This window comes from Mesoplodon mirus (genome assembly GCF_964341445.2).
Source record: "Mesoplodon mirus genome assembly, chromosome: 14".
Lineage (NCBI taxonomy): Eukaryota > Metazoa > Chordata > Mammalia > Artiodactyla > Ziphiidae > Mesoplodon > Mesoplodon mirus.
In genome coordinates, this window is record NC_138990.1 from 66,441,050 (window position 1) to 66,458,396 (window position 17,347).

At 38.4% G+C, this 17,347-nt stretch overlaps 1 protein-coding gene across 33 annotated transcripts in view; it reads right to left on the reverse strand.

The window, feature by feature from the left end:
• Positions 1–17,347, reverse strand: part of NRXN1 (neurexin 1) — a gene marked incomplete at both ends in the record, with an annotated part of 1,125,847 nt that overhangs the window by 671,908 nt on the left and 436,592 nt on the right. For all 33 annotated transcript variants that reach the window (XM_082643223.1, XM_082643222.1, XM_082643212.1 and 30 more), the window contains one exon: positions 16,637–16,798. In XM_082643223.1, the coding sequence (XP_082499349.1) occupies positions 16,637–16,798 (162 nt within the window). The remainder of the gene's footprint in view (positions 1–16,636; positions 16,799–17,347) is intronic.

A 17,347-nucleotide genomic window follows, 5' to 3' on the forward strand; every position in this document is an offset into this window, starting at 1 on the left:
CAGTCTGCCAGGTCTGCCACTGCACATTATAGATTAGAGTGTATTTAAATACCATGAAAATGTACTGTTGCATAAGATAAGCTTAGATCCTTCTTTGCTCTGAGGCAATTTTATCTCATTGATTAGTCAGACACAAGCCAGATGTTATCAAGCAGAACTATGACATCTTAGATACCTGCAGTGCTCACTGGTTCCACGAAGTTAGGAAGGAATCAGTAATAAGATGGAAGCTGGCAGAAGGAGCTATAATGTGAAAGAGTCTGGAGGAAGAATCATAAGACCCATTTCTCTACCCAGCTCTACTAATGGTTAACAGAGAGGCCAAAACATGCCTCTTCAGTTCTCCCTTCATTTTGAAGAGGATGAAATGATACCATCTTTTCTTTTTCTTTAAAATTGTACAGCCTTATGGAAAAGGCTGGGAATGTGAACAGCTACAGTTTAATGGATTACAATGTATTTCATCCAGATTTGGGAAATTCATCAACTAGGTGGCACAGAAAATGCAGACAACCACACATGCACTATATTGGATATGGGATCTCAGGACCAAAAAATAAAAAAAGTAACATCCCAGGATTATGGACGGGAAATTGGGAGTAAACATTGTCCCCCACCTCTTCCTCAGATCTGGTTTTGGCATCCTGGAAAATTCCACGGAAAGCTAGATTAAATCATGTCTCTTAATTTTTCTTTTCTTTCAAGCCCCATAGAGATCCCCTGTATTTAAATTTTAATTAGGTTTTTGTTAAAAGATCTCGTCACCATGCAGAATTTTCTTCTTTGAATCATCATGTACCTTCTTATAGTTGCTCTTATATTTGAATCTTGTATATGTTATTTTTCCCACTAAGAAAGAGGATTATCAAAAATAAGTTCTCCCACTCCCTCTCTCAACCTTTCTCCTTCTTTTCTTCCTCCCTCCCTCCCTCCTTCCTTCCTTCCTAATAAAATTATTGAAGGTTCTGATACACTCTGTATTCTTTTTTTTTTTTTTTTTTGCAGCATGTGGGCCTCTCACTGTTGTGGCCTCTCCCATTGCAGAGCACAGGCTCTGGACACGCTGGCTCAGCGGCCATGGCTCATGGGCCCAGCCACTTCGCGGCATGTGGGATCCTCCCAGACCGGGACACGAACCCATGTCCCCTGCATGGGCAGGCGGACTCTCAACCACTGCGCCACCAGGGAAGCCCCACTCTGTATTCTTAACAGAATGAAAGGGAACATGGATTCCGGCAAAGAGGGAAGCAGACTATAATAACCCTGAAGCAGGAGAAAGCACTTTTTGAATCTCGTCCATCTCTTCTGCTGACACTTTTACCTCCTCCCACACTTACTCACTGCTTAGCATGTGTGATCATAGTACCAACTGCAGAGATAGTTCCTCTCTGATTTCTCTTCTTTAATGCATTTCAGCCCTAGAGCCGGGAGGGAGAGATTGGTATGAGTATTTTTCCTTCCAAAGAACCAAAGACATACTTGGCCTCTGGTATCTCCCTGCTCCATGTTAAAAATTTCCAGGCTAAAACTTTCCTCAAAGCCAATCCCTAAAAATACCATTCTTAAAATAATATCATTCTACTCTCTGGCAGAGATCACTCACCTGTTCACAAGCACCATCCCTCTCCTAGACCCAAATTGTTATTTAAAAATAAACTACAGGGCTTCCCTGGTGGCACAGTGGTTGAGAGTCCACCTGCCAATGCAGGGGACACAGGTTTGTGCCCTGGTGAGAGGCCTGCGTACCACCAAAAAAACAAACAAAAAAAAACTACAAGGCGATGACATGAGAACCCATCCACCTACCTTTGCTAGAACCCATCCACCTACCTTTGCTAGAAATCAAGGAGGTACATAGCAGTGGAAGCATATCTCGTGTTTTGAATTTTTTAAAACACTGAATGTTTTCATCATATGCCCTATTACTGGACTGTGGGACTGGCTACGGGTTTAGAGTGATGAAGCTTGTTTGACTGAAAACCATAAAACTTAATGAGAATGCTGGCCTCCCAGCATCAAAGCAGGTGGTTGCCTCAGAAAGACTTCAAGGGCCTGGACAGAGAAAGACTCTTAAATTTGTGCTGCTTCTTGATAATCTGATTCTGGAGCCTTTGCCAAACTTTCCTTAAGGGCAATGTGAGAAGAAAGAAAGAAAAAAATAATAAACTAAGCAGGAAGATAGGAATCTCTTTAAACCCACATTTTGTCTTAGACTTTAGGAGTATTTTGTTTGTTGTTTTGTTCTGTTTTGTTTTTGATCAGGGAGGTAGAAAAAAATCTTATCTTTTCTTATCTTTTGAGGATAACTCAGAGTGATATGTTAGAACCTTTTTGGCTAGAGGACTTCTTTTTTTTTTTTTTTTTTTTTTTTGCGATACACGGGCCTCTCACTGCTGTGGCTTCCCCCTTTGTGGAGCACAGGCTCCGAATGCGCAGGCTCAGCGGCCATGGCTCACGGGCCCAGCCGCTCCGCGGCATGTGGGATCTTCCCAGACCAGGGCACGAACCCGTGTCCCCTGCATCAGCAGGCGGACTCTCAACCACTGCGCCACCAGGGAAGCCCGCTAGAGGACTTTTGAGAATAGGACTTGCAGATAGCTTTGTAAAAAATGCTTATGGGGCCTCCCTGGTGGCGCAGTGGTTGAGAGTCCGCCTGCCGATGCAGGGGATGCGGGTTCGTGCCCCGGTCTGGGAGGATCCCATATGCCGCGGAGCGGCTGGGCCCGTGAGCCATGGCTGCTGGGCCTGTGCGTCCGGAGCCTGTGCTCCGCAACGGGAGAGGCCACAACAGTGAGAGGCCCGCGTACAGCAAAAAAAAAAAAAAAAAAAAAAAAAAAATGCTTATGTGTTTGCAACCACTACTATAGGAAGGGTTTACCTCAGGACTTGAACATTGTAGGAAAGGACCTCAAAGTACATAAAACTTAATCCCCTCACTTGACCGATGAAGAACCTAGTGCTCAGAGAGGTTAAGTAAAATGCACTGGGTTACACTTCACATGTGCTGGCCAACTTTCAGAGTTGTGCAGTCCAAACAGTCAAAAAGTGCATCCCGGGAAGCCAGTTTTCTTACTTCCTTCATGCTTCCCACTGCTCTTGTTCCCCATTCCTTTGAGCTCTGAAGAAAAATATCTGGTTTGATTGCTTTGTTTTGGTTGAAATATATAGATTTGTCTTGTCTTGGTATTTTTTATTCTTTCCTCTCCAAAACTCATCAAAGTCACTTTGATTCTACCTTTGAGGTCCCTCTGGATTGTTTGTTATTCCCCATTCTTCCCTTGCTAGATCAACCCTTAACATCTCTCCCTTGGTCTGTTTCAGTTCTCTCCTTTTTAAACTGGAGGCTTAGGGTCTTTTGATCCTTCATATTAAATCCTGGCCCTATCACAGACCTTTCTAGAAGTATCCATAGCACCCTAAAACAAATAGCAGTCTTTGTTAAAGTCCTTATATCATTTGCATCTGTATTACCTTAAATTTTTGTTAAAAATTCAGGTCCACTGCTACATCAGAAGCTATGGGGACAGGGACCTGCAGTTTAATAAACTCTCAGATGATTTTTAATACACAAAACTTTCAACCATTGGGGCAGTCATATCCTGTCATCATTTTATCCATTTTCAACATCATTTCCTCCAATCTTTATCCAGATCAGTGTTCACCTCCCTTCTGTACATCCTTTCCCTAGTCACACTGACTGACCCCAGACATCCCCCCAAGCATGGCTTTGTATTCTTTTACAACCGTGCCCTTTCTCCAACTTATCCTCTGTCTCAAACTTTGTAGCTCACATCCTATTCACTTGGAGATACACTATTTTCCTTTCAATGCTAAGCTCAAATAGTATCTCCTTGGGAAAGTCTGGTTTTTTACATTTCTTGACACCCCCCCCCACACTGTGTTGACCTAGAATGCAGCACAAACCTTTGTTGTAGAACTTATCTCACTTAAGTGTAATTATAATGAATCTACTCAAGGGTTATAGAGCACCAACTATGCCTCAGGTTCTAGCACTAAATAAATAGTCACAATCCCTGCTAGCAAAAAAGTCTCCCCTAGCCTTTCTCAACCAAAGTCCTCACCTGAACCACAGAACATAGAAAATTAGTTGAGTAACTATTTTCTCAGTTCTCCCAATGATGATACATAACTAGCACTATTACATACAATGGATGTCTTAGGGCATTAGGGCTTAATCTTCCTGAGAAACCCTAGTTGATCAAACACTGATACAATTATAGTAGCAATACTATGATAGAGATAAGCCCAAGGTGAGGTGGAAAAGGAGAGTCAGGTGACCTAATTACCTATGTGTTTCATCTGTACCATGTCTTATTCTTTTTCTATCCTCACTTGGCATCTTGCACAGGCTCATTTCATGGAGGTCATTTGATACATTTTGTTGTTGTTGAATTAAAAGCACTGAAATTCATTTTTATGGTTATGTGTCTTCAGAATCCAGCCAAGGCAATGAAAATCATCCATATTTGTAAATCCAGCATCTAATCAGTGCTAGAGACATAGCTAGCACTCAGTGAGGGCTTAGCGAATAAATGTACAAATTTCGAAGGATTGTTACTCAAGACTCATAAGTACTATAGTACTTAAAGAAAAACTAATATGAATGTAAAAATCTTTCCTATTACTTAAACTACACTTCTGGATATTCCACTTCAAATTTAATTGCTTCCTGCGTTATGTGTATTTTCAAGACAGAAAGAAAGAGTTGCATTAAAAGTGCAGTAAAATTGTATGAAGTGAAAAAAGGCTGCGTTTCCCTGGTTGGGGGATTAAAGTAAGTGGTGGTATTTTCAGTGTAATTCTAATCTAATAAAGCCAAAGAAATTTAGTTTGAATATATTTTCAAGAACAAATAGCCTCTAATTACAAATTGAGTTTAGAGGAAGATAGTGGGGAAAGTTATAAAGTGCCATAAAAATCTGGTGTCCTAAAGAAATTATGAGGGGGTCTGTTGTACTCCCCTCTCTTACTGCAAAGTCTGCAGCCACTTCACTTCAGACAAAGTTATCTTTTTATAAGCATCACATAAGCACACACTTCACACTCTTCCTGGGATTAATGGTTTTCCCATTTATGTCACTTAAAGGCATCTCTGTTCATTTAATCACCAAGAAAATTTCAGGCTGAGTGGCTTCAGTTTAGAGAGGTGTCATACTTCTTACCTGCCTCTAGGGGGCTCTTATTAAAATTCATGTTGCAGAAGGAGCATTTCCCTAAATGGTTCCTTAATGCCTCAAATCCCCAACTGTCTAACTTATATCCAAGGAAGAGTTTACTTCCTTTAGGGCATAACCCATTATGTTACAAAGTTGTTAAAGTGTAAATAAATACACATAAATCTGTTTAAGTTAGCAAACTGTGGTAAGGTAAAATAATCCTGAATAAACCATGGCCTGAAAAAATGTGAAGAGTATATATGGAAAATTCAGCATAAGAATATTACCCTGCAAAAATAATAATTAACCCAAGTAAACCTGCACACAGTGATTTTCAGCACTTTTGCAAGTGAACAAATTTTGCTATGAAAGCAGTACTCAAAATCAAATAGAGGTTAGGAGACCTAGTTTAAAATTGTTATTAAAACACACAGGCATTTTACTTTTAATGGTCATGGGCTTAGTTCCAACTCTTTCGTTAGCAAAAGCTTATTGCTTGGATAGTAAGTACAACTCATCCCAAGACTGTATTTGCCTCTAAATTTAGACTGTTGGGGGACTGGCTCAGGGTGGATCCTGGTGATTTATTTGCCCTCAGTGTAATTGGATGTGAAGATCCTGATGTCCATCTCCCGAAAAAGGCTGAGCCCACGCAGGGGCTGGGGGAGAACTGAGCCCGGGAGGGTTTTCCCAGGGTCTTGGCACTTTGAGATGCTGAGGCTCTGGCTGTAAGGCTCAGGGTCACTACTGAGCTACTAAATTATACACTGTTTTATATTTTAACATGTTTAAAATACAGATCTTTGTTGCAATTGAGGTGCATTCCAGCCTAGGTTAATTGGCAGTGTTTAATGCCAATCATAACGTAACTGTACATCTTACAGTCAATGATGTCAACAAAACATGGTGGCTGAGGTGCTCTAGCTCAGTGATTTTCAAACTTTAATTTGCATATGAAATCACCCGAGGATCTTATTAAAATATAAATTCTGATTTAGTAGATCTGGGGAGGAGCATGAGGTTTTTCATCTAACAAGCTCCCAGGTGATATTGATGCTGCTGCTTCACAGGCCACGCCTTGAATAGTAAATCCCTAAATGGGCTAAGAATTGCTTCCTTTTAAACTACCTAAAACCTACAGCTTTATGTCGCATGCCACTGTTTACAAATTGTTCTATATAAACACCATGTAATTTTATATAAATGTGTTGATTAATCCATGATAAATCAAATAATTATTAAATAATAGCAAAAGGTAATGTTAATGAAGGATTGATTTCAATCGTTGGTGATCATACCTTTCAGTCTGGCGAACTTATAGAAGAAAATGTTAACAAAGAGGTCAATTTACTCTTTCAAACATGCACTGAAGTCTTACATATGAGACTCTGCTTTGTCTACAGGTGGTGAGTGCAGGGAAGGAATACAGTGACTGAGTTTGAAAAATAATGTTATGTGAAATCTGATAATGATAAAATCCTTAAAAAGTAAAAACAAAAAACTATTTGTATTTGAACTATAAAAATTAAGTGACTATTCCCAGTTATTAAAAAGATATCAGTGTTTTTCTAAAAATGCTGAGTTTCTCAGTCGTCTTTACCAATTTTTGATACATTGGAAGGCGGCTATTATAACTCAGGTGAACAAAAGAGGAATGCACACTGGCTAGAGTCAATAAACAGAGGTTTTCTTCTGGATTCTTCTACATATGAGTGATGTGGCCTTGATGATGTTATAAATAATTTGTGGCCTCCAAGTCAATTCAATTTCCTCACAAAGCTGTTAGGACAGTTAAATGAAATAACTTTTAAAATGAGATAATATGTGCAAAATCTCATAGACTTGTCTGCAACCTGGACAGTCCTCATACTTCACAGGGTCCAGTGCAAAATAAAAATGAAGGGCTCCTTGTTCAAAAGTTATTAAGAATTTCAAGATGGCAAGAGGAAGATATTAAACCAAGAGTAGGGTCCTTCTGCGTGTGAGGGCCCTGTGTGACTACATAGGTTACATGTCTGTGAAATATATATGTATAGGTCACATTCCTACCTGCAATGTATTTGTAGTTAACACACACCATTTATTGAATTATTAGAGTATAATAGGTACAATGCTGAGTACTTCAATTACATAGTTTCACTTAATCCTTTAGAGTGAAGGAAAAATGAAGCAAAAAACATTAAATTACTTTTCTCAGGTCACACAACTACTAAGTCTACGGAGACAGGATTTGAACCCAGGTCTCTCTGATTCTAAAGCAATCTGTCTTAACCAATTTAATGGAATACCAATCTATAACTGGTTACTGTCATCACATTTGATTCAAATTTAGAAACTTAAGTTCAGAAAAATATATATGTTTGATGGACAATTCATTTATCATGACCTGGATTAGATAACCTATGTCAACCTAATTATCATATCCTGGTACTTCACATAGTAGATAGTCATATCATACATGTGGAACTAAACTGAACACTCAGAGTCACCAATTTCTCTGTGTGCAGAATATTTACTCAACAAAGATAAAAATCTCATTTTCCTATTATTTAAAATCACAGGCTTCTGAATGATAACAGAATTATTTTCATTTTAAAGTAATTAATTTGTTTTAAATGTGTTTCAATAGTGATAATTCTCCCAAAAAAAGGCCAAATGGTGTACAGGAATAATTTTCTTCCAAACACAGCACCTGATCCAAAGAACTAAGACGAGAGTATATCGTCTCATAATAGAAATTAACATGAAGACCAAAATATTCACTTTGTTTTGGATAAGATATCAGATTTTTAAAATATGGCTCAAACTCAGTAAAGTACAAGTTTGCATTTCTATGGAGCTTTTCTTCTTTGTAATGTGTTTTCGAATCCTTCATATCATTTTATCTTTCCTATTCTTTTCAAATTCTGAGAGCAGAACTAATTCATTTTGCTTTAATCCCATGTAATATCATGCCCATTATAGAGCTTAGCAAAGAGAGACAGAGAGGATAACTCAGATTACTTTGTCACCTTCTCTTTGAAAGTATTATAGATTTCCTCTGGCAGAATTAATAACAGCTTCTGCTGTATTTTTAGAGCAATTTTCAATACCTCATTTAAAGAACCTGCATTTTAATTTTCTGTTTCTTTGTCAGGATCTCCTTCCAGATTCCTAGGTGTGTTATTTATCTGTGTGTCCCCAGTGTCTAGTACAGAGTCTAGCACATAGTAGGTATTGACTAATGTTGACTCATTGAATGCACACATGCCTAAGTGAATGGAACACTTTAAACAGGGTACTCTAGTGGGTGCTGAAATTAAGAGGAAATGTTAAGTCTTAGACATTATTCATTACTGCTTTCTGCTGGGCTAGAAAATGTCATATTCTATAATATGCATCAATTCCTTAAAATGTCATTGAAACCCCTACCAAACAATGTTATGTTAGCTTGATATCTGAAAGCACTACAATGCACTATGTCAACTGTTGATATAGTTCCAGGCTATGGGGCATCTGCCGAATATGATGGGAAATAAAAATCTGTGGGTCCCCTGGAAGGGAGGTTGCTATGTTCAAAAAGCTGAATTCCAGACAAGAACTCACCAGATACCCTGGAGACTAAAGACTTAAGTTCCACTTCCTTGGGGACCTGAGCAGATGGGACTTCCTGAACCCAATCTTGAAGAGGAGTGCCTATGGCAAAATGCCTGGTTTCTGCCCTAATTGCTTATTTCCCTTGTCCCCAAGGCTACAAGGCACAGAAGGAAACTTACCCTTAGCAATCTATGAAGCCAATACTTTGTAGAAATCTAGAAAGTACTTCCAAATGTGTTTTTTTTTTGTGTATCCCTGTTCATACAATTGGCTACAGAGTACAGAAATTTATGACAAGCATTATTATCTTATTTACACCCTTAGAGGAGGAATGGATGCAGACTTACAGAGCAGAGAAGCAGTTCACAGAGGTGACATTCCAGTACCAGTTAGAACAGTAGGAGAAAAATCCCCACTGGAAGCTCACGTGTAACTGGGCATCCACGAAATATTTCCTGCTCTTTCCCCTCCCACTTAGACACCCCCTTCTGCAACATCCTAGTAATCTAGGCTGCATTTTTGTGTTCTCTTTCTCCTCAGGGTTCCTATAAAGTTCATTTCATTTAATTATACCTTAATAAAAATATTGAGAACAAGGAAATAGAAGCAAGATTATATTATGAGTAAAGGAAGCAACATAGAGTAGCTGTTCAAGGCAAGAGTTCTGTGGTCAGATTAGTTAAGATTCAGATCTTGGCTCTGTTACTTAGTGATTGTTTTCTCCTAGTCAGTTACCTAACTTCTCCTGTCTCCATGTCATTTGTCAAATAGGGATACTGCTAGTATGTAACTTGTGAGATGCTCAGAGAGTTACTTTTGAACATACAAAGCACTGGAAAAAAATGACAGTGCACCCCTCTAGGCAATTTAATAATAAAAGCAAAACCTAAGATAAAATGCCATTAAGTCCACCACACACACGCAAAAAAAATGGTGTTTGTCTTCCATGATTACCTTGCTGCTATGTTTGAAATACTGAATATCTAATTATTTCACAAAGTTTCATTAATTTATTTTTTTAGGAGTAATTTGTTATGTTTGCTGTGCTGCTGCTGATTGTGCCCTAGGTACAATGGGGTAACTCACTGGGTGTTGTAGAAATTACATGAGAAATAGGAAATGCTTAATATGTTATTATTACTATTCTGGAATATACCAACTCTTCTTACCCTTTTATAATAGCTGTGACTTTTAACATCCCTTTGTATAATGCCTTATATAATCCTAGCCACAATTAGGTACCACCGAGTTTATATCACTAGAGTATGTTTAGATGAGCTCATTCAGGCAATGTGCTCTAACTAGGAAAAGTACTCAACTTAGGTTATTACTATTATCTCACAGGGGTTCTTGAAAAGACATCCTTAAAAAGGAAAGGGGGATTTCTGACTTAAAAGAAGCTGTGGTCTTCTGTCTTGAAAATGAAAGGAAACAAGGGTAATTGACCTCTGTTTGCATTTTAGTACCAACAATTTATTACAGCAGAAGAGTTGAAACACATTTCAGTATTTCCAAGGCCTGAAAGACATCAGGCAGGGCTTATAATAAATCAGGTTAATGGTTCATAAGAATTTGTCAAATTCATTGACATTCCCACAAACTCCATCTTGCTTTCTTGTTAAAGTTTTAAAAGAAAACTGCCATCTTCTGTGGTTTTTTCTTTCAGGTGGAGAAACTTATTTTCTTTCTAGACTAGAATTTTTGCCCAACACTGTAAGTCAATTTGCCTCCTCTTCATCTGGGCTAAACTAAGCTCTCTTACAAGTCACTAAACCAAGACCCTACCTCTAGGAAGGCAGCCCAGAGCCAATGTGTGAGTCCTTGTGTTACAGGAATTCCTTTGTATTTTTGTACACTCTATTATTTGGGGGGCATTAGTAAAATCTATCATAAAATGGTTAGTTAACTTGAGGACATTTTGCCAAACATAATTAAGGTAGAATTTATTTTCCTTAGTTATGTAATAATATCGTGAGTAAAAATATGCAGTTATGTATGGAAAATGGCTAGGAGGAAGTGAGATGGGAATGCAAACAGCAATTCTCTTTCCAAAAGAATGAATGAGACATGTGGAAAGGTTAACATAAATGCATTGGAAAATGCTACTTATCAATATATAGACTGTGACAATGTAATAAGACAGGAAAGGCAGAAACTATCTACAGGTATCAGGGACCCCAACAACGAAGAGTCTGGAGGAAATGAAAACCTGGGAGAAACATGTTTAATCATGACTTTGGAAGCCCCATGAGGACGTTCTCCCAGATAAAGAAGTCCTCCCTCTTCCCAAGTTGCATGATTATCAGTGAAGATCTCCTTACCCTCCAAAGTTTCCTTGAGGTCAAATTTTTCCAACAGGTCACAAAGCCTTTTATTTAAAAATTGGAAAAATAACTTAAAATGCAAATTCTGCCATGGATTTTTATTCTTATATGTAAAGAACTGTACTCTGAGTAGTGAGGGAAATAAGACAGAACAGAAGGACACCTGAGAACCCACATTTGATGAGCTGGTTCTACCATAGAAGGGGATAAATTGAGAAGCCTTCACAATCTTCTAAAGTTCTCTGTTGTCCACAAGAAGTAAGACAGGAATTAAGAGGTATTTGCGCAAAGGAAATATTGCACCTTTTTCCTCGTGCTGGTACTGGTACATTGTGTGAATTACAGCGATGCCACTGCAAATGGCAGAGAGGACCATGCTGATTACATACAGGTATCAACTATTTTTTCACAGTGGGTGAAAATGCTTACATAAGAGGATATTTTCTGAACCTCATCCACTTCATAGCTTCTTCCAGATTTTTAGTGCTAAAAGTTTCTCAATGTAATTAAAGCCTGCGCTGATCTAATTAGGTTGATGAAATTTTCAGTAGGGATTTAATTCCCCCTAGCATTTCACTTATTTATTTATTTTTCTAGAATCCTTCCTTAGGCTCATCCCAAGCAACTTTTAGTGGTAGCGTTCTAAATTTCCTCACACAGGCAGTGTCTCTACTCGCACAACTGACTGCAAAACTCTAGCAAGTACACATGGCTACAAACTTCCAATAAAGCATTCTAGGTTGTTTTATCCAGTACAATCCTTTCCTCCCCCTTCAGTTTCATTTCCCTACTGATAAACTATGTTGAATAATGTTCACTCTGCAGGAGGGAAATAGGTGTTTCAAAGCATTCTGGAGGCACAAAGAGGCTAAGAAATGCATGATAGCCCAAGGAGATTCTGAGGCAAGATTAATGAGGGAGCAGCATGACCCTTCCTTGTAAGTCATTAACTGCAGAAGCCCTCATGGTCAAAATATTGGGATAGAAGCACGGATTAGTGAGTTTGCCACCTATCTTTGAATGTTAAAAAACAAACAAACAGGGCTTCCCTGGTGGCGCAGTGGTTGGGAGTCCGCCTGCCGGTGCGGGGGACGCGGGTTCGTGCCCCGGTCCAGGGGGATCCCACATGCCGCGGAGCGGCTGGGCCTGTGGGTCATGGCCGCTGGGCCTGCGCGTCCGGAGCCTGTGCTCCGCGGCGGGAGGGGCCACAGCAGTGAGAGGCCCGCGTACCGCAAAAAAACCCACAAAAAACAAAAAACAAAACAAAAAACAAACAAACAAACAAAAACCTTTAATGAGAACCTTAGGAATCAACTGTAATACTTTTAGAGCAAAAAAACCAAAATGCTTTCCAAGTTGTTTAAGGTGAATGGGCAGGGCAGTAGGTGTCCTCAAATAGACACCAAACATCTCCCTTAGACGCCATGACTTAACTTTCTACAGCATCTTCTAATTCCCTCTCCTGTTGTAGCAATCACTCAAAAAACTGCTTGCTGGAAAAATTAAATTTGATTTTAAGTGATCTTCTTAAGCAACATATATTTCAGGTTTTATTCAGTGGTATAAAAAATGCAAAGAATATAAACAAATGCTTCTGCCCAAGCATGATTAGTACTGTTTTTGTAAAAATCAAATTTAAACAGCATATTTTCAAAGATCTATTATCCTCTAGCAATTTCATAGATGTGGGCTGTATATAAAGGTAATTTATTATTTACAATTTTTTCTGTAACTTTTCTCAAATTTATACCCTTGAAAGTCATTTTCAGTAACCTCAAACATTTCTCCAAAGTCTTTTTGATTTATTTATGATGAAAATATAAATACTTTGTAAAAAACTACTTTGATCCCCTTATTATAAATTCTTGGCCATTCAAAGCTCCCTCTCGGTTTGAACGAAGTAATATATGAAGTTCAGGTTAAGTTTTGCCAAATTCTGTTGAAATAATTTTACTTTATTTTGAAATTTGTTAATCACTAAAAAAAAAATTTCTTAATGAGGGTTGGTTGCTCTCCATGCAAGCCAAGTCTTATTTCAAATAAGCATTATCAAGTAGGGAGAGCCCTAACTGCTAATTTCTTCTAATAAACACTAGATTATGGGTTGTTTCATTATGTAATTTTTTTTTACCTTAATCTTTAAAGAATGAAGATGTGAATTAATGAGAGTGGTAGGCCATCTCTAGTTTTGTATCTTGAGTGCTACTGTTTATAATGAAACAGAGCCAGTCATTCAAGTATTATATTTTATCTGACAATATTCTGTGTTTTTATCCTGCTACCCCTTCATTGCTCTTCGGTGGGACAGATAACCTCTAGGTCTGTTTTCCCATTTCAAAAATAAGGAGGTTGGACTTGAAGAATGACTTCCAGGATTCTTCCTATTTTAACACTCCAAAATTTCTTCTATGACTTCAGACATAGTGTTATGAGTATCTCCCCCAGGACTGGTTATCCTAAGGGGGATCACACACTAGACTGAAAATAAAAATGTTATGAGCCATAGATGAAATCATAATTAAGATTTTATATAACATGCCTGAGGGCAGAAAGCCTGAGATAAGAGTTAAGGAAGGCTCACAGGGGCTTAAGAGGGATGTGGTGAGAATGAACATGGGTATGTTTCTCTCTTTTCAGCAACTCTACAGAGCTCACCTATCTGAAGTAAGGTGATTTGATTCAAAACCTATGATACTTTGTCACAATTTCATTTCAGTAGTAGGAAGAGCAGGGCATTCTAAATAGATAGTAACTCAGACTTGGATGGAAACTATGAACCATCCAAAACCTCTCCAAGTAAAGTGTGTTTTGATTTATAGGCTGATTGTCCCCATATCCTTCCACTCTAGTGTGTCAGGAGGAAATAAAGTGTAAGAGATTATACATCAGGAAAACACTGGCAAGACTTGCTCCAGACACATACCCCAGGCTGTGGAAGAGAGAGATGTAGGAAGTGCCCTATCGGTAAGATGAGTGGTATCTATCCAAAACCTACAGAGACAATAACTTGAGTGAATCCTCATTGTTTGGATTCAGTAGTTGCCAATTAAATGGAAAATCACCTGACTTGGTTTTTATGGTTGAAAGACCAATTAAAAAGTATAAAATACATAAGCAACAAGGACATAGCACAGGGAATTGTAGCCATTATTCTGTAATAACCAATAATGGAGTATAATCTGCAAAAATACTGAACCACTATGCTGCACTTAAAACTAATATAAAATTGTAAGTCAACTATAGTCTAATTTTAAAAAAAGAGATGAGTTCTGAAGTGTCTCAACTGTTCATTAATACTTAAATATTAAAGATATTAATCTTTAGTACAGTTCAATCTGAAACTGTAAATTTGGATTAAGGCAATCCACTGAAGATTCACACACACGGAGAGTTGCCTCACCCAAACTGAACTCAGAAGACAATGAGGCTCAGCTGAACTTGGGTGATCACTGCAGAAACTCTCATTTTTTTACAGGATACCCAAAAGGGCTCTTTAGCTAGATTCCAGTTTCTGCTCGAGATCCTTGGATTCCCTTTCCTTTTTCCAGTGCACAGCAAGATTAACTTTCTGTAGATAAAACAGGGCCTAGGGGCTGACCATAGGTTGATCTGTTCATAGTGAAAGTGAGGAAATGGTGTGGATGACTTGGGGTGTGATTCTGCCCCCACCCCAATTCCTATCACCAGAAAGGGTTTCAGGCATCATGTTGTGAAATCTAACTATGTTTTCACCATGCTTCTCCCCAACCTGAAACATGTCCTCCATCCCCGGCTCATAATTATCCTTCAAGACGCTCACATCCTGACTCTTCTGTGTATCTTCCTTGTCTACTAGATCCCCACTCATTCACTCTCTTTTGTACTCAAATGCGCATAACTGTACCACACAGAAGTGTCTAGTATACATTTCTAAAAGTTGTTTCTGTTTGTAACAGAATTGAGGGTTTACACAATCTTCTAACAAACATTCTGTTAGGACACTGTGTATTATGGTGGCTAAGAGCACACAAGTCTCTGAATTCAGACTGCCACGATCACGCTCTAGGCTTGCAGACTTGTTAGCCGTGAGACCTTGCTCAAGAAACTTACCTCTCCAAACCTCAGTTTCCTTGTCTGAAAAATGCAGATAATTACTTCATATATTGTGGAGATTCCTGTAAAGCTCTTAGTATTGCATTAGGCACAAAATAAGAGCTCAGAAAATGCCTACTGTTCTAACAATGATCATAATTATTAGGATTTTATAATGCTCACAGAGCTTAGCACAGTCCTGGGTCATGTTATGTATCTGTAAAAAGTAAAAGTTATTCTCTGGGAGGCAATCAATCCCTTCCACCACAAAGCACAGTTAGATTCAGCCTTTCAGAACTGCATCTCCTTGTATTTGTTAAAACTATAGGGTATTCGAATCCTTCTTAGGACTCTTCCATATACATTCACATACTGCGCAATGCAACATCCAGTACATTTACATAAATGGAAAACAGGTAAGGATAATTCAAGCACTGATAGTTTTTCACTGATGCTTACTTGAATCGAGTTTATATGATTACAATATTTTCTTTAAAATAAACCAAATCCAAAAAAGAAGGGATATATGTATATGTATAACTGATTCACTTTGCTGTACGGTAGAAACTGACACAACATTGTAAAGCAGCTATACTCCAATAAATAAATAAACCAAAGTACATCACTGCTTACCAACACCACCTATGGCTAATCATTAATAAATTCAAAGTTATTAAATTTTATATTTTAGAGGTCTGTACCATTAAACTACAGCCATATAATGCAAGAGGAACTTCTGGTTCTAGCAGCCAAGAGAAACTGGGTTGTGCCTGAATGAAAACAGGCAGCTGTTATGGAAAAATATTCATACAAGTTGAAATCCAAAGATCTTCCTGATCTTTTTCTTCCCATACACCAACAAGTTCCGATCCTATCAAAAGTTACAACCAACAATGACAGCTGGGAATGAGGGATGAAATTCTTGGTATCTTTTAGCCTGATAGCTTCACTCAGGTAAATATCAAGTGAGCTCATTGGATCACAAATGAAACATCTTTACTTCCTTCAGAACATATTTAAAATCTAGGAACAAAATTATTTCATCACATAGATTCATCTTGTTTTTGTTGCATTTGGTCTCTCATAGCCTATTTTTTTTCTTCTTCTTTCCTGTAATGGTCAAATAAGTCACTGCTGTATATATAACATCTAAGGCATTTAAGTAGAAATGACCAAGGTGTTTGGCTTAACTCTAGACCCAATATTTCTTTGTGTTTGACTTTCTTTTATAGCTAATATACAACTGCCCCTACAAATCTTAATTGTGAATTACTTACAGACTGTAAAGAAGAGGAACTTAATTCCTTGATAATGTTCTATGAGTTGCCCCCATTCCCCCAATCCTATATAAACAACAGTGGAATATTGAATTTAAGGTTGTGCCCTTTGACACCACAAACTCTGGGTCTTCAGCAAAGGCGCTTTCAGTCTGGATCTGAAATGATGAGGTCATGAATTAGGAATGATTCTGGTGACGGCGATATTTACCTCTTTGAGACAGCCCATAAAGTTGTTACTGACTGGTGACCCGGGAAGGTCTGCTGTGCTGGGACTGCCTCCAACATAGAAAAAGTCATCAGACCCCAGCATGGTATAATCTTCTTGCGTGTAGCCCGTTGTGGTAAGAATCCCATCCACTGATATTGTCACCTAGATAACAAAGCACAGGGAAAGGACACGCTATACTCAGACCTAGATACTGTAATCCTGGGATATGCCTGTTTTGTGTTTTGTTTTGTTTTAGTTTTTCATTTTGCGTTTTGTTTTTTGTTTTTGTTTTTTTTTTCTGTTTGTTTGGTTTTTATTTTTAGACCTATGGCGGAACCCATTTTCATGTCTGTTAGAGGTTTATTCTCCGATTCTATGCAACTAGCCCTAAGAGATCTAAACTAGTTAGAGAGTTAACTGATTATTGAACAAGTGTCAGCATCATCCCTACGGCAACTCAAAAGTTATTTAGCAGACACAAAAATGGTGTTAGTAAAATGCTTCCTAGGTTAGTTTTGCTGGTAGTACATATTAGCAAAGTTTAGTCGTCTGTTATTAACTAATCACAACGTGCACCTTGTTAACAGAAAAGGCGCAAGCTCTTTCCAGCAACATCACTGTTTGCACTATTGAGCAGCAGCTGTCCAGCATGCAAGTGCCTACGTCCATGCCAAAGGCGAGGGGAAACAAAACAACCAGTGGAAGCAGCAC